The following is an 18,323-nucleotide window of genomic DNA, read 5'->3' as shown; positions in this document are numbered from 1 at the left end:
TATTTGCATGTTGTTTCTCTTCAAAGTAGCAGATTAATGACCGAAGTTGAAAGATCTACAGGATTGGAAAACTGAGAAATGCTGTGACCACAGCACTTAACTGTAGTGACTGATACTGCGTAGGTAGTGACAGCAGTGGTGAATCTCCATTGCCCTGAAACTATTCCATCACTTTCTTTTGTTTTTTTGTTTTTTTCAAAATACTTGAAGCTCAGCCTGTCATCCTCATCAAAAAGGTTCTTTTAAGGCTCACAAGAAAGGCTAAATGTCTAAAAGGTGCTGTCATTTTAGCTCAATTACTTCAGAACACTGAGTAACCAGGCAAGCAGAAGTCTCTAAAGTCTCAGAAGTCTCTAAATTACAGAAGCTACTGTTCAAGCTTTAGCTTAAAAAAAAAAAAAAAAAAAAAAAAAAAAAAAAAAAAGTAAAAACTATAATAATAAAGGAAGGAAATGTTAGATTATGGACTAGTATTCCTGAAAATAACAGGAAGTTGCTAACTCTCTGCAAGGAGCTGCTTTCTTTCTACACTTAAAAGGAATAAATGAGAGAACTGGCTTATGGATAAAAATCTACCAGAGGAAGTATAAAAATAATTCATGGTGTATTTTCTGACTCAAATATCTGGTAGAAGGATTTTCAGGAGTTTGATTGGCAGAAGAAATAGTTTTTTGTTTAATTTCTTTTGTGTCAGGAAAGAAAGCCAGAATATATTTCCTTGATTCCTACAGTTTTATAAGCACTAAATTCCACAGAAATGTATTAGTCTTGCTTTCAACTACATTTTATTATTGTTTTATTGTTGTTTTTCCAAGTTTTGATTTTTTTTGAAGTGTATTAATAGCTTCCATAAAGTAGAATGCTTTGATTGACTTCAAGGTATCAGTAGCTGATGCATCTGGCCTCCAGCACATGCAGATAAATGTCATTCCTTTAGAGCAAAGTATCTCCATATTGGTACAGTCTGCTTATTGGCTGCCTACTGATAACATCCTAAACAAAATTCCTCTGGAGTTGTACCATGCTATTCTAATAAAAGCAGTTAATTGGGAGATTAAGCAGATCTAGATATTTTTCTCCATTGTTTCATATCCCATTTAATATTCAATGCAAAATAAAAAGTGAAATCTGTGGCAATAAAACTTGTTTATAGGTGTAACTTCTTTCCTGCTTCAGTACTTCAACACAACAATAAATGTAGTTCTGTGGAAATGGTGAAGCAGTCTATCTGGAAAACACTTTACCCTCTAGTACTTTTACTGAAATATCTGTAAGCAGCCTTCTACTTGTTGTCTTTCTGTCTCCCAGACATATAGGTTTATAATTGCCTAATTCATTGCTCCTTGAATTCCTATGGGGTCATTTCTGTTGACTTTAGTGAGTATTTACTGATGAAAGTATAAGGCCCTGGTCAACTGCACTTTGTTTTGTTATTGAATGTTATCAACTATTGAACTTCTATCAAGAAGCCCACGATTTCTAATATCTTTATCTACTGATACTCCTTTTTAATTGATCCATAGCAGCAATGACATACAGAACTGATTTTACCACGTGTGATGTAAATTCTTGATTACTGAGTGAGTGCTGAGATAGAAATGCAGTCTTGCTTGTGAATTCTGTCACGTGCATGGATGCAAGCACATGATCTTGTTGGAGAGGATATACAGGGATACAGAAAAATAATCTACTGCTGATGGAGTAGGATGGAGTGGGACTCCAAGTATCTGTTCTCTGTGCAAGGAAAGCAATAGGAAGAGACTGTCTCTGTGAAGGTAAAACGGTATGGAATGGTCTATTGAGATAGAGAGTTGAGGAGTTTTTGAATTTACCGTAAGAAGACGGCATGCTTTCTCAAGACTCGGGCATATGTAATAAGGCTGAGATCTGCTGGAGGATTGGCAGAATAATAGGAGGTCTGGACCAATCTATATCAAATGAACATTTCATTTAGAGGATGTTATAGAAACCAAACATTAAAATTGGTATTTTTTGTTAGACTGTTATTTAAAATTTTTCATCATGAGTTGAACTCCAAAAAATCCGGAGATTGGATTGTAAATATCAAATGTACCGTTAATAATAGCAAAAGCTCAGCATTTAGTTCATTTGAGGGATTTTGATTCTTCAGGACATGCTTCAGTGGTGTTTTCAGCTGTCTATGCAATTCTGGGGGCAAGCTAAAAAATCTGAATGTTTCTGTCTTTGATTTAAACCCGAGGTTGTATATTCACATCTTCCCTGCACCGATGGCATTACAAATTCTGGAAGCTTGTCTATAAAATGTGACTTAGCAATAGCAGACTTTCTAGTCTGTGGTTTTTATGTGCTGTTTGGTAAGTCTAGTATGGTGAGATTTCCATTACACTAGCGAGAATTTTTGTTTTTTTTTTATTTATAGTATTGCATCAGAGCTAATATTGGTAAACAGCTAGCAAGTAGGAGAATAGATAAGTGTTCTTGTCACAAGGTAGTGAGGGCTTATGTTCAGTAAATGTTTATCTCACAGTGTAATGAACAATAAATGGTAGCTAGGAGGCTTTTTTCTTCAGTAAAGACAAGAAAATGGCTTCTGGTAAAGTGACAGTTTTTGTTGTCGCCACATCCTTGATCTTGCTAGCATGTACTGTAGCTACTCTATTCACAAGGAATTTAACAGTTGATTCAGATTCTATTTGTTTATATTATGATTGATCCTTGATCTGTCATGCCCAAACAAATAGGTACCATGGAATTTTTATTAGATTACTTATGTGGATGTTTGTGGTTCTGCAAATTTAAAAGAAAAATAAAAAATGTTTACCTGAAGGAGCAAAACAGAAGAGAAGAGGACAGGCTTACAGATTAAAGAATGAAAGTAATGATATTGAGTAAAGAATGAGGATTCATCTTGTATGGGACACTGAGCCTTATGTTTCTTCCTGGATAGGGAGTGTTTGTTCGCAGTTTTTAGCTTGTCTAATTATCTGATGATTTTTGTTAACATCTTTGTAAACCTCAATAAAATTCTTCATCCTAGTCTCAGCAACAGCACTGTGTGAGAAATAAAGATATCTAAATTACAGTTGTTGTAAGGTCCACATCCCCTTTCTTGATGCGCTTTGGGTAGATAGAGCTCTTCTGCCCGCAGTTTATGAGCCTGCCTGATTTATATATTGGATTAAATCATTGAGCTCTCAGTAGAGATGCGTGGATTTATGGCAGAGTTCACTAAATGTTCACATCAACAAGTAAACTGAGCTGTTTATCTAGATTGCTGCATATATATCAATTTTATGTTTCTCAGATCACATCCTTTTACATAGCATTTATTAAGTCAGATACAGTCACTGTGTAAAATGTTAAGGTTTTGTTTTTTCTGCCTTAGAAAACTGTAACAAAAATTGGAGAGTATAAGGGAAGCCAAAGAAAGATCAGTAAGTCTTTTTGTGGTTATTGTATCTTTTGTTTGTTTGTTTTTTAAAGGTTTCACAGTGAGTCAGTCATATCCCATGGAAAGGATAAAATATATATATAAGAGAAGAGAATATAATTTCAGATACAGAAGCTGTTCAGGTTCACTGGAAATTCTTGCAAATGCTTGTAAAATTTCTGCTAGATGTGATATTGTAAGCATTGGCTGTAGAAATGGGCAGGTTTAGCAGATGTCAAAACCACATTGCTCTGTAGCTCAGGGTTTGCATGGAGGTCATAAAATTATGAGCATAGGAACTTAGAAATTATATTGTATTTTTTAATATTCCTTGCTGTTTCTTATCTTATGATTCATTATATCTGATACTAATATTCAATAGGTTAGGCGAAGGAATGTTGTTCCACTCAGTAACTTGTGATTTGGTAAAGTTGAAAGTCATGAGCAAAATTTCTAAGAAACAAAAATCAAACATTTTTTTTCTGAATACTATGTTGTTACATGCTGAAAACAGCTTTTATCTTCAAAGTAAAGTGCAGGAATTGACTTAGTGTATTCATGCAACTGTGAAGGTATATTTAAGCAAGTTGGCAGATTGGCTTTCTTTTTGAATTTGCCTAGCTAGTGTTAGACTGACCAGTTCACTTCAGTGCTCTCTGCAAGGCTATTGTTCCCTTATGCTTCCAGTTACAGTCTTAGTGTGGATACTGTGACTGCCTGCAGTGGTAAATGCACTGTGTTTTGCTTTTTGCAAAATGAAAATGAAGGTAGAATCTTGCCAGATGCATTCAGTCAGGATGACTTAACCCATGGCTGTATTTGTTTTGGAGGAAATAAAGGAATGTGGTGCCTATCTTAAGAGTTATTGACAGTGCTATGGTAGCTCTGTCTGATTGAAGCTGCCAAGTTTGGCATCTCCAGTTCCCTAGAAATCTGGAAGCCAGATGATCCCACCAAGACCTGGGGGTCACAATGCAATTGATTTCACTAGATCGGTTGTTGCCAGCTTGATATGGGTAGCTTCTTTATGCAGTGTTATCCAACTGTCACTAAAAAGTCCCAGTTCCTCTGCGAAGACTTCAGAGCTTTTGACTTAGACTGGAAACATTGCTGTTTCTTTAAATTCCTTTCAGAATATCCCTTAGTATTTTCATTTCTGCATTTCTATTGATTCCTGGAGCCTTTTGTGAAGTCATGGTCAAACTTGCTTTATTACAGTTAAAGCAGTAGAAAAAGATGTATATCTGTCATACCTTCTGAATGTTTCCTAAATGAGTATAAATAAAATACTGTCTCTTGAAGATGTCCCTTGAATGTATCATAGAATGCCTTCAGTTGGAAGGGGCCATAAAGATCATTTAGTTCCACCCCCTGTGGCATGAGAAGGATTGCCAACCACTATATCAGGTACTACATCAGGTTACTCAGGGCCCCATCCAGACTGACATTGAATGCCTCCAGGGATGGGGCTTCCACGGTTACTCTGGGCAGCCTGTCCTAGTGCCTCACCACCCTCCGAATGAAAAATTTCTCCTTAATTTCTAATATAAATCTCCCCTAAAATGTATCTTGAAAAATTATGAAGGAGGTATTGGCTGAAAGTGTGGAATGCAAATTTAGCTTATTTTAGGAAATGAATTGTAAAATACCAATTATATGAAAAATCATGCTGATCACACTCAAGAATATCTAGTTAACCTAGCTGGGAGTGTTGTCTGAGTAAAGACCACAAGTTTTGGTCTCCTGTTTTCCAATGTTGTGTCCTCTTGCCCCTCCACTCCTTACTACATACATTTATAGTAATGTAAGAATTTCATGAGAGAAGATAAATGAGATTTTGATGGTCTCTATCCCACTGCCACCCCAAGAAAAAATAATCTGCCAATAATCCTGAACATGGCTGTTGAATGGATTTGACCTTGATTTCAGTTCTTGGCTGGCAGGTGCCCGGAGGCCTTTCAGTCTGCTTTAGAAGATCTTGCTTTAAAAAACAGTAGTATTTGTCGCCTAATTATGAATGCAGATTTTGCATGTGTTTGTGATTTACAAGCCTTTCCTTATGTGAAACAGGCTATAAACTCTCTTTGGAAATATATAGTAGTCTGGAGCAGATAATTACACTCTGAGAAAAGAGCCTCTGTTTCCAGTGAAAACACTGTTAAGTTATTTCAGAAATGCTCTGACCTCAGACGTTTCATATAACTTACACAAAATGCTTTCACATTTGTGCAGCAGCTAGTGGCTTGATCTCTGCCATCTCATAAACGAAAGTGCAGAAGTCTCCTTGGGAAAAAAGCAGGATGTCTATGCTGTGGCCCGCAAAGCCAGTGTTATTTTACTCACTCAGTTCTTTATGTCTGTAGCCTTCTACAGAAGAAATCTTGTCCTCCTTTAAACAAATCCATCTCCTAATCACGCCCTGCCCCCATAAACTCAGCTTTTCCTCAGATTTTTTTTTTCTTCCCTTCCTACACTCAGTGTACACACACTAATAAAGTCTGCTGTAAAAACCTTGGGAGAATTTTTCAGCACAAATGGAAAGAAGATGTCAAAGACTGAGGATAGGAATTTTCTTTTTAAGCTTACAGAAACAACAGAGAACAATTGAAGCAATGAGGGAAGAACCAAAGATGGGTGACCTTGCCATGTCAGAATTGCATTAATTTTCTTTTAGTGAAACCCTACTGGTTCTTTTCGATAGCGTCTGAAAGAACTATTTTTGTTTGGGATTGTTTGTTGATTTTTATTTTTCAAGTTAAATAGTGCAAAGGGGAGGCAATAGAAATGCAAGTACAGAGACTTGTGAGAATGTTCACGCCAAAAATGCTTTTGTGGCCTTTTGAAAAAAGCTGTTTTTAACCTCTTCTACAATAAAATTGTCATATATTGATGAAAGCTTTGCATGAAAAAAGCTTATATGCTGAAAGGGTGAGTTAACTTCAAATGGTTCTAATTATATGCTTTGCCCCTTAGAGAGCAATGAATGGAAAATAGATTTCTGAATACCATGAGGACAGGTAATTTTCAGAAAACCCTGTTTAAAGAAAGGAGAACAAAATTGAATTGAAGTCTGTGATTGCCTCATTTAAAAAAAAAATGAGACAAAAAAAAACCAACCAAAACAAAACAACCAACTGTGGATTGTATTTTCAGAGATCCCTTATCAGAGGAAAATCTCCAGGAAATACAGTAGGGACACCTCTGCAGGTGGAGTTGGCTGAGCATATTGCTGACAGCTGTACCAGGAGATGGTCTAGCTGTCTTAAGGTTTGCTGGTGAAGGCATTCATGAACACGCTTTACTGTGTTTTTGCTCCACTGAGCCATCTTAGTTTACTGAGGTCTTGGGCATCCTACTTGGAACCGACTGACTTCGTAAGCCATGATCCAAAGCTCTTTAGAAAGCAGGGCTACCCATGAATGTAAGGATAGTGCTGAACATTTGGATGATGACAGTAACATCTCCCATGTTCACAGCAAGATTTAAAGTCCGACATCTGTTTGCTCTCTTGGTCATGTTGTGCTATCTGTAATTTCATGCCTAAGATCCAAGAAATAGGATTCTGACTGTAGCAGATGGAGGTCATGCTATTTGTGGTTTGCAGCCAGTAAGATATTCATAGCCAGTAATATTTTAATAATTCATAGACATAGAATAGCCACAGTTCTCTGCTTATGCTCTGTGTTCGCCATAAACAAAAAAGTAGCAGCCTGCACTGAGTGATTAATTCTTCCCATTCTCTGCAGTTAGTGTTACCACTAAGGTGAGTGTGCAAACTCACTATGTTGATAACATGTATGAGATGACCTATAAAATAAATGAATAAATGGACTTAAAACGTGCAGCAGATGTATCAGTGATTTTGCTTGGTTTGTGTGTAAAGAGGCCGATTTCTTGCAGGGCAGCACAAAAAGGGCAGAGGCCACACTTAATGGCACAGGAGGCTTCAACTCAGCTTGCAGCAAGCTCTGCCCTTTGTAAGGAAGAGGAGGGGAGACCTCCTGTGTCCCTGGGCTCTGCAGCAGGCAGAAGAGGTGGCAGGTTGTGGAAGGAATGGCATATGCTTTAATTCCTTGTAAGATTTAGCAGCAGATGCTCTACTCTACTTAAAAATAAGTAGAAAATTGGCTGCAGTAGGAATTGACAGAATTGCACGTGGTTGATCACATCTAAAATACCCAGCAGACTGATCTTCCCTGCACTTGCATTTATGTGGGCTGCAGGAATTTTTTATAAATGCAAGTTAAGAAGCTGCCTGGGTGTGCTCTTCTCAGTAACCTCAGTTATTTTCAATTCTGTTGCAATCTTTTCTTGTTCGACACGCAATACGTGCACAAGCGCACACAGCACTTTCTGTCATAATAGTGAGCAGACTAGCTTGGGTGGCTCCTTCTCTGTTTCCAGCTGCTTTCATAGGTACCTCAGGTCCTTCTTTGTAATGAAACACCTGTGCATCTTTCAGAAAGCTGGAGGTTGCATCTGCTCTGTGTAAGCAGCTGATTGTCTGCAGACCTGCTAGCATTTTTACTTGCGAGATACTAACCTGAGAAGTAGTTTCAGAATTCTGTGAGTAGCTTTCTGGAAGGTGCTCAATAAAAATGGAAATTAAAGGACCTCGCTGTTTTGTGATACTGTTGCCTTTCTGTTTCTCTGGTGGTAAATACCAATAAATATTATTTCTGCAGAATGGTGTTGCACAGATTTCTCATAAAAGAGCTTATTTTACCTAAAATAACGTGCTTGAGACTAAACATCAACTTCTGTGTTTCCAAAGATAGATGTGAAAGCACTGCTTTTAGATTCTCTGATCCATTTTTCTTTGGCAATCTAAGCTACGAAGGGTGCCAAAATAAATGGCAGATTTATAAGCCTCTGAATTTATTAACTGTACTTGAAAAGAAGTTTTACAGTGTTAGAAAATATTTATTATCTAACAGGAAATAAATTGTTGCCCATAACTGAAATCAATAGAAATTTTGCCATATCAGAGATACTTTTGCTTATCTAAGTAGTCTGATTTAGCAAATGGAGTAAGCAAACTATTTAAAGAATAACTGTACAGTGCCTATAGTTTACTGCAAAGAAGCTGTTTCTGGAATACTTCCAGCGTCTGGTGCAAAAAATGACAAGGGAACACTTTGTTGTGTAGAAATCACTGCATTCGCTTGCACATTTTTCTTATAGTGTCCATGGCTTCAATGGTACCATTAATTCATTACCTTAATTCTTTCTTTTTTTTTTTTTTTTTTTTTTTTTTTTCTCCAGGGCCCTCCTGGTCCAAAAGGCGAGAAGGTGAGTTGATGTACAGGTGTCACTTCACAGGTAAATGGAAATACGTCACAGCATGAGCTAAAGACACAGTTTGTATTGACCCAGTGTAATGTTAGATGATGTAAGAGAGCTGGGTAGCACACAGATGCTGTGTTAAACCTATCATCTCATCTTTCCACTTTGCAGGGAGATCAAGGTGATCAGGGCCCTCGGGTAAGCATTTTAAAAAAAATGTTACACTTCCCCTTCGCTGAGTAGGCAATTAGTCTTTAGCGCAACACTAAATTAAATACACTGTCTGAGCTAATTATGCTTATTAGCTGCATTTACCCTGCATGTTGAAGTCAGTGTCTGCAGGACAGTAATACTGAACGTGATCAGATAGTGTCTGAGAGGACTTGAGTAACAACAGTAAGTAATGCATTAAGATATAAAACTTCCATTATGAGTGGAAGCAGGTTTCAGTGATTTTGCTCTGCTACATACAAGTTGGCTTTCCTAACCAAACCTTTCAGTTTCCCCAGCAATGTTTTCACGGCTTGCATGGGCTCCCACAATGCAGAGGGTCAGTGGATTTATAATAAATATAGTTCTCAATTTCATATTTATTATTTAATGAATTGTAAACAAATACATATGCATGTACTAGCTCATTTTCCTAAAATGTATGTATTTAATATTGTTAATGATAATGATATTATCACTTCTTAAACACATCTAGACACTTAAGCAGAACACTGTTTAGCTATATAAACATAAAATTTCTTGTAGTTTTTAAACATCGTGTTTATTTTAACAGAGAACTAAAGAAGAATACAGGGTCAAATGTTCTGATAGGTTGGCTGTGCCAGTTCTTTCTTCTTTACATTTGTGCTTCATTAGAAAACGTTTGGCTATGTTGTTTTAATAATACAGTGATTTCCTTCTTTAGTTGCATTTTTGTGAAGATTTACATAATAAACTTTTGTCTGTAAATTATGCAGAATATTTTGAAATTGTAATTTTATTTTACTGTCTTTTTTATTTTTTGCAGTAAATAAGATTATATAAAGTCATAATATATTCATCTATCTGAATTTGGTATTGGTGTTGTCAGTGTTGTATTACCTACAGGGTTCAATTACTGTTGTCATAAAATCATAGAATGGCCTCAGTTGAAAGGGATCTCAAACGTCATTTAGTTTCAACCCCCCTCCCACTCCCCTAACCATGGGTAGAGTTGCCAACCTCTAGACCAGGCTGCCCAGAGTCCCATCCAGCCTGGCCTTGAATGCCTCCAGGGATGGGGCATCCACAACCTCTCTGGGCAACCTGTTCCAGCGTGTCACCACCCTCTGGGTGAAAAGCTTTCTCCTGATATCTAACCTAGACCTCCCCTGTCTCAGTTTAAAATCATTCCCCCTTGTTCTATCACTATCAACCCATGTAAACAGTCATTCTCCCTCCTGTTTGTTTATATGCTCATTTCAAGTACCGGAAGGTTACAAAGAGGATTCTCCAGAGCCTTCTCTTCTCTAAGCTAAACAAGTCCAGTTCCCTCAACCTTTCTTCAGAGGAGAGATGCTCCAGCCCTCTGATCATTTTAGTGGCTCTCTTCTGGACCAGATCCAAGAGCTCTGTGTCTTTCTTGTTCTGTGTTCTGCTTAACCAAATCACACCCCTCTATTGGAGAGCAGTAGTGACCTCCCTGGACCATACAGATCATGGTTATGTCTACTGTGTGTTACTGATGAGTCAAGTGCTGATAACTACCAAAAAACTTTCCAACCTAAGAAGTTTGCATTTAAGGACTTCATAAAGTCATAGGTAACTGTTGAGTGTGTGCCAGTTGAGGCTATCTGACCATGGGAGAGGAATCAAGTGAGGTCAGTAGTAGGGGAAAGAAGTGGTGAATAACACCTTGTGAGCTAGCAGCAGCTTCACCCGCTGTTTATTTAGTCAATGCATGCTGTATTAAGTACCTCTTTTGAAACATGCATGTAGCTTAATTTACCCAGTCTTCTTATTTGTTTATATGTTTGGTTGGCTGTTTTGCTTTTTTTTTTTTTTTTTTTTTTTTTTTTGAGTAAGTATTATGATGCCTCTGACCACTTACTGTTTCATGGTACAGCAGTTATCTTTTCTGTTAACTGTCTTCAGGGTAAGCCTACTTCAGGGTGTGCCAAGAGATTTACAATGTAATTAATGTAAATTATCTGTCATGTTCCAAATGAAATTAAATATATTTAAAAGTGGTTGGTTGCCTTTGCACATAGTATTTCACCATTGCCTGAGTCAAATAAACATTTTTGGAGATGACTCCATACCATAGTATTTTAGAGGAGTGTTGCACCTGTAATTGACTATGGAATGATATCAGCATTTGGATTTGACAAGTATGCAAACAAATTGGATATAATGTCTGGAAGTGCTGGACATCTTAGAGCTGATTCATCTTTTAGAGATAAGGACCTTTAAGTTTGTTCATTTTATGACATTTTTACATATTATTTGAATTTAGTTCTTAATGTAGTAAAGATCTTACTGTTTCAAATCATTTTTCAAAATTTTAAAATGATCATTCATTCTTTTTAAAAGCTGTTTTCTTTTCTCAAGTATTTTTCATTAGCAAAAAAAACAAACAAACAAACAAACAAATAAAATGTGGATATTCCATGTCAGAGTGGAACTTGTAAGCTCTTAAAATTCTTCTGAAAGAAAAGCATTTAAGAAACATAAAAATATTGTGTTTTATCTTTAAGGATACCATTTTGAGTTTTGAGCAGTTGTCATTAGATATAAAAGATCTTTCCTTCTGAAATATTCTCAAAAGTGCAAAACCAGGAATCACGTGTTTCAAAACTTGTTTCTTGTGGTTCCTGGAAACCCAAACTGTATGCTGACCTGTTTCGAAATTCAAATGTTCTTGAAAATGTTTCCTATATATTAGAAAAATAGCAGAACTGAAAACCCTCCAAATACTGCGTAGAAGGCAGAAACATATATTTTTAGAATAAAAGACCTTTTTTGTTTTTTCTTTTGAGAGGGTTTTTTTTTTAAAAAAAAGAATCTGAAAGGTTTTCTTAGATATTCAGAATTAATAGCTGCTGGCCAGTCTTTCTCTTACAGAAACTGGTGAAAGGGCTGTAGTTCCTAATACCAGATGGCGTAATCCACTTAGGTCCATATGTAAGCAAAACCAGCATTCCAGTAGTGTGGATGATGTAGAAGTTCATGCTCTGACTGTGAATTTGAACAGCAGGTTAATACTGCTTCAATCTCATGAGACCACAGATAAGGTAGTAGTGGGTACATTCAAAAGCCATGATCTTCTTTGAAGAACTAAAAAAAAAAAAGAAAAAAAAAAGAAGTTAAATATTTTTATATCAGATCTGGCAGACTAAACATTTAGGTCAAATGCAAAACTAGCAGTCTTTTGTATGTTTTTCTTTTTGTAGAGGATGTGGCCCCGTGATATGTCATGCAGATTTGCATTATTATATTGAGCCACGGCAAAATTACAAAGGGTGGTTTTTTAGGTTTTGGGCTATTAGAATAAATGCTGATATCAATCTACTGCTTGGTTCCAGTTGCTGATCTCTACCCCAGTTTGAAAAAGCCTTTATAGATTTCGCAAGAGACTGTACCCTGATTAATGGAAGCAGACCTGAGGTGAATGTCTGGGAGTAGTTTGGCCAGTATTGTTTGTCTTGATCAGCTTATTGTTGTCCTTCTCTAATTGATGTAACAAGTATCTTCTGTCCTTTAGATGCACTAGTGATTCTTTCTTTATCAGGTCAAGAAATCAGTGGCTAGCAGTTGCTTTAAATTGGTTTTAGTACAGTAAGAAGTCGAACTAAAAGATTTTCACAAAATTGTTCACTCTCATTTAAGTAAAGTTTACCAGCTGCTGGCTTGGCACAGAATTGATAAAATCTCTCAAACTTCTGCAACATAAGAGATTAAATTGAGGGAGGGAGGGGGAGAGGGGGGGAGAAGTTTTCACAAGTTTATTTTATTGTGATAACCTTTATTGTCTTGAAGGTTAAACAGGTTCTTTATATACTGTTAAACCAGACAGATGAAGGAAGCGATATAATGCACTTTGCTATTTAACTCTTTCATCCCTCTTGTTTACTTTTAATTTATTAACTCTTTACTCGCTGTCTGCTGAAGAGAGATCACTGCTTTGCAATAGAAATTTTGCAAGTTCTACTCTTCTGTGCTGGAAGACTATTTAAAATTTGCCTACCATAAACAACATAGGCCTGGAAGCAGACTATTTACTGAAATATATGCATATGTATTTGGATTTATAAAAGGGCTGCTCCAAAAGTAGCACCTCTTATTTTGGTGGCCCACGATGTCACAGGGTGCATTTCAGCAGTGGCAATAGTGATGTGGAAGATAAACCACATTCCAGGTGGCTGTGAACAGCTGTCACACCACAAAATGAAGCGCATCTCAATTAGCTCATCTGCACCAATAGGCTAATCGTGGCGTCTGTGTTAAAAAAATAGTTTTTTGTTAGTGGGAATCTGCTGTATCAAACAGTGTTATCGTGCACTTTGTTGTAGTTTCCATGGAAATAATTAGAAGACAGTGCTTTCAGAACACCCTATGTTGATGTAAGTGTAGGCTGTAAATAAAAACTTTGATATTACTTGTTGCATTATGGACACTGCATTTATAAACTATCTCATTTTAAAGGGAAATTGAAGATATCTAAGGAATGCGTTTTGACCTGTTATTTTTCAGAGAAAAATAAATAAAGCCTCTTTATAATATGTGCATATATTATCCTTAATATGTCTCTAAGGAATATATGAAATATTTTGAGTCTTTTCCTGCTCCTTCAGACAATAAATGGAAAATCTATGTTGTCATCATTAGAATTAGTATTTCATTCATAAATCAGGAAATACTAATTGCTTACTGATGAGTAACCCATGATCATCATCTCTTTGCCATCTTCTAAAACTTAGTCTTTTTTCATTTGAGGATTAGCACTTTTTTTTAGAAAGGAACAAGTTTGCATCATAAATTAGGTAGTAGCATATAAATTAATCTGATTTCTTGCTCTTACCAAAGGCAAGACTCCAGTTTTTGAGGTACTACTAATTTTATCAAATGCATGTAAATCAGCAATGTAATAAGCAGCTTTGTTTCCAAACAGACACCTAGTTCGTGTCTTTATTCAACATGTTGTCAAAGCAACATCCTACATTTTTGTCAAAGCAAATGTGTATAGTGTTACAATCAGAGTATTATGTTAATTTAATGTAACTTTGCATAACTTATTCTCTCAATGTCTTCCACAGTTGTCCTTGGTGATGTTTGATTATATTCTACTCAACATCTACTCAACGCTTACCTTATTTTTTTCTATAAGTACTCCTCATGAATTTTATCTACCTTAATAGGACTTCTCAGCTTTCGCTAGCAGAAATTAGTGTTGTTCCCAGCTTTTTATTTCATAATAAGAATAGTCTTTGGTTTCCTTTATATGAATATTCTGTCAAAAGCAGTAAAAGTAGTGATACAGAGATGTTGTTCCTTAGCAGATATTGTTAGGTGTGTATAAAAGTGTATTTTCTTTTTTTATGCATTACTTCAAACATAAATTCACATATAAATAAATGCAGCAGTACTGCATTAAGTTCACGCTTTAGCAATATGACTACCCATGCAGTTGTTTGTTTTCCACTGTCCTGTGTAGAAGCAAGTTCTAGTTCTCAACTATATCTAACCACTGTTTTGAACTATATTCCTGTTATGCCACAATAAGAAGGCTGAAAAAACTTACACAATTCTTTCTGTTAAGATAACACTGACAAAAGCAAACTCATAGAGAAAACTTCTCAATATCTAGTTTAATGCCAGCTTGCCTTTAAGTAGTTAATTCTGAGACTTTATTACCTTATCTGTAAAAAATCAAAAGGGGTGTTTATGTAGTCAATTTCTGGGACTACTTATCTGTACAAATTGACCCGTTTTAGGCTATTCTGACTCCGCTGTTTTCCATTAACGTGAAAGCGGGGAAGTGAGGTTTGGAAGGAACTCAGATTGCACTGGCTGCTCACTTGATCTGAAGCACTGGAGCACTCAAGACTTGAGATGAGCCTCAGCTCAGAGTTCTCAGGAGCATTCTTTTGGCAGTGGATGACTCTCCAGGGCCAAGCTATGCCTTTGATGTTTGGCTCATGAGGTACTGCTGGGGAATGCAGAACAGCTGTGACACTAGAGAGTGCCACATACCTGCTCTCAAGACAAGGATGTTGTCATTTCCATCTTAAGAGCTAGGCAGTGCATGTCTTTACTTACCACTCATCAGTTTGTATCTTGTTCCTTTTTAGTAATGCCAGAGGAATGGTGAGGAAGGAAGTTTCTGTACATCCTGTTCCTCTTTCTCAAGCTCTGTCTCGTGACTGAGAAAACATTATGTAGGCATTTCATCTAGAATGACAGCTGTCCCGCAAAAGTATTACAGTACTGAACACTTGAGTTACAGCAGTTTGATCAAAGCCAGCTCTTGAAAAATGCTTCCTCCAGGCCTAATAAATATCATATAAGTGATTTGAACCACTCACCTGCTTTTTATAACTCCAGTGAGTATGAAATTTGAAAAGGAATGTGATAAACCTGAAGATTTTTACTAAGAGGACCAACATGGTTTTTGGAAAAAAAAACAGCCTACATTGGATCTTACTGGATGCTTACCACCAGCTTCAGTAAGAGTATGCATGGCTTCAAGAAGGATATTTTTTGATGATTCTGATAGTCATCAGAACTCCTGAGTTGTGTGGAGAAGATGTTTATCTCACTCAAAATTCATCTAATAATAGAACTAAAATAGCCAAGTGCTAGCTTTATCCAGTTTTGTCCTTTCTGAGCATAGTGTTAGGCAGAGTCCACTGTGAAAATATAGAGGTCGTTATAGAAAATAACACTTATTTTACAATGCTCTGTTTTTAGTCAAAGTTTGTGCTAATTTGTAGGACATTATACTTTTATTATTTTAATACAAGGACTGAATCATTACATGATGTATTCTATTATAACTCCTTGCTGAATTATTACCTACATGAAAAAAATCTTGGATCCTTGTCTTATGGTGCAATGTTTTACTTAGCAGAGCTGCTGATGGAGAAAGCAGCGGTTATGATAAAAGGGATTATATAAAAGAGTTCCTGCTGAGAGTCCATGGCACTGTATAGGGTGATACCAAACATTGTGTTCCCCAGGGCAGGTAAAATAATTAGCTGCAGGACTGCCACTCAGTCTGAGGGATTAATTAGAATTGGAGGTGGTGTTGGGGAGGAGGGAAAGCAGCCATAAAGGATGTCAAGACCACTCTGGCCTGAAGCCTGTGTGATTTGATGTGAAATAGCAGCAGCTGGCTGTAACCTTAGGAAGTGCAAGTGAACAGCAGGTGGTAATTCCTGTCTCATTTACCATGTCTTCACAGGAACATGTAAGCTTGTGCAGCTTGGGTTTATTGGCAGGTCAGAAGGAAAATCCTGAGGAGGACTGTGACATTTACTGTGCTGAGCAAATGCAAAATTCAAAATGGAGTGTAGACAGTGTTACTGTAAATCTTTAAAATGATGTTTGCTCTTATACCTGTCATACAGAAGGGCTATGACAACCTTATAGGCTAGACTTTGCTGTAGGCCAACACACAAAGTTGAACATAGCGTGAAAAATCTGGAACTCTTATTGGGAGTGACGTCTCTAAAGATTGTGATGGATGTTACAGGAGAATGATTTCACCAAAGTCGAAAGTCAGGCAATTGTATGAGGGTCTGTCATTCTTCAGTGTTTTCAGTGGCCACTGCATGGGAATGAACAGTCTTTATCTGCATTTCCAGGTGGGCAAGCAGTGTACTGCATTATATGGTCACGGGCCTGTTAGTTTCTGCCAAGCATCGTGTTTTGCTTGGCATTTGGGCAAAAATTGCAACAAATGTGTTAATGTAGAAATGGTTACCAGTTAGTGGTTCAGAGTGAGCTTGAGCTGTTGTCAGCAGAATTTAGTGGTCCAGTGGTCTGTACTGATCGCTGTAGTCTTTTGTGCTCTGTGAGGGCCTCCTAGGGTGTAGAACAAGAACTGTTCATATTTGCAGTTCAAGAATGAAACCAAATAAAGAGAAAACTGAATAACACAGAATCTGTCATTGAGAACAACTTTAGATAGGAAAAATATATATACATATATCTAGGGGATGTTTGAGGAGGTATTTATAGCAGAGTGACAGGAAAGGAAGAGAACTCATTTTGTAGGAAGGGTAGATCATTTTATGCCTTTTTTGATGCTTATTGTTTGCCAACATAAGCTTTCATGGATGCCAGAAGATGCAATGCCTTCTGAAACCTCTCACGCATGCATAAACCATGTACTCATAATTTCTCTGCTGGGTTCCATTCAGTATTCTTCTATTTCTGATCTCTCCAGAAATTATTATTACGTACAATAATATGATCTAGGTCCAAGCTGACATTTTTCTGGCCATTAGCTCTGAGATTATCAGTTTTGGGAAATGGAAAGAAGTTTTTTTCAACTTTGGAAAATGCTAGAAGATGTTGTTGCTGAAGGAGATCGTTTCTCTTTCTTGTAGTTTGTTTATGTTGACAAACCTACAGTACTGGTATACTCTTGAACTTGTCTTTGTGGTGTTGGGAGGCATTGAAAACACAGATTGGGAAGTGCTCCACATAAATGTTTGTTTGTGGAGCTACACAAAACTTTCAAAACTTTTTCACTTATTAAATAAAAAAAAAAAGCAAAACAACATTTGCAGAGAATCTCCTGAATTAATTCTCAGGGTTTTTTTCTGTATTCGTCGTGAAATGAATCAAACCTAATATAAGTTTTGAGTTTCCCCCTTTAAAAAAAAAAGTCAAATTCTAAATATGCCTCAATACAGTTCTATAAAAACTATTATGCAACAATGAGTAAAAATGAAGCGCTTAAAAGATTTTCTGGTTATCCCTTTTACAATTAAAAAAGAAAAAAAAAGCATCTAAAATTTATTGTTTTCTGCTCCAATTTTAGATCTGTAGGTTTCTTGTTTGTACCCATTTCCATTACAGGGGTATTGTAGCTTTAGCTTGAAGAGGAATGAACTATGTACACAGCAGGACTAATGAGTCACAGATGTAAAGATTCTGGCACAGTACCATTTAATAACTTCTTTAACTTATATTCCATAACAAGATAAATGCAAACTTGATACATCTGTTTTCTAAATGGTGTATCATTTCAGCCTTAGCAATGTCTCAGGAATGAGCTTCTTTAAATGTATGGTGGTTTAGCCTTTTTTGGCTTTGTTTTCTTTTTATTTGTTTCTAAAGAGGAGATCTCAGGTCATCAAGCAATGCAGTTAGCCACAGTCAGGTTCATCAGAACCAAGTGGGAAAGCTGGTAAAACTGCCTCTGACTGGATGGGATTCACTTGCAGTCTCAGTTTCCTCTTGTTTCACCAGTGTGTATCAAGAATAAAGTTGCACTAGCAAAGGCATGTTGTGTGCGTCAGAATGCAACTCTGCCTTCTTAGGGGAGCTGGGGAGGAAGACCATTGTGGTCTTTGTGATCCAGAACATCTTTGATACGATTGCAGGTAGAGATGCACAGAACAATTACTTGTAATGATGAAAGATG

At 36.8% G+C, this 18,323-nt stretch overlaps 1 protein-coding gene across 1 annotated transcript in view; it reads left to right on the top strand.

Moving 5' to 3' along the window:
- The window catches only part of COL25A1 (collagen type XXV alpha 1 chain), a 289,300-nt gene that overhangs the window by 185,856 nt on the left and 85,121 nt on the right, over nucleotides 1–18,323 (top strand). The window contains exons 6-7 of the mRNA XM_052681793.1: nucleotides 8,678–8,704; nucleotides 8,870–8,896. Coding sequence (XP_052537753.1) covers nucleotides 8,678–8,704; nucleotides 8,870–8,896 — 54 coding nt within the window. The remainder of the gene's footprint in view (nucleotides 1–8,677; nucleotides 8,705–8,869; nucleotides 8,897–18,323) is intronic.

Source organism: Tympanuchus pallidicinctus, unplaced genomic scaffold (assembly GCF_026119805.1).
Source record: "Tympanuchus pallidicinctus isolate F22 unplaced genomic scaffold, pur_lepc_1.0 scaffold2, whole genome shotgun sequence".
Lineage (NCBI taxonomy): Eukaryota > Metazoa > Chordata > Aves > Galliformes > Phasianidae > Tympanuchus > Tympanuchus pallidicinctus.
Note: the sequence above shows the minus strand (reverse complement) of the source record. Positions and strands in the feature narration are given on the sequence as shown.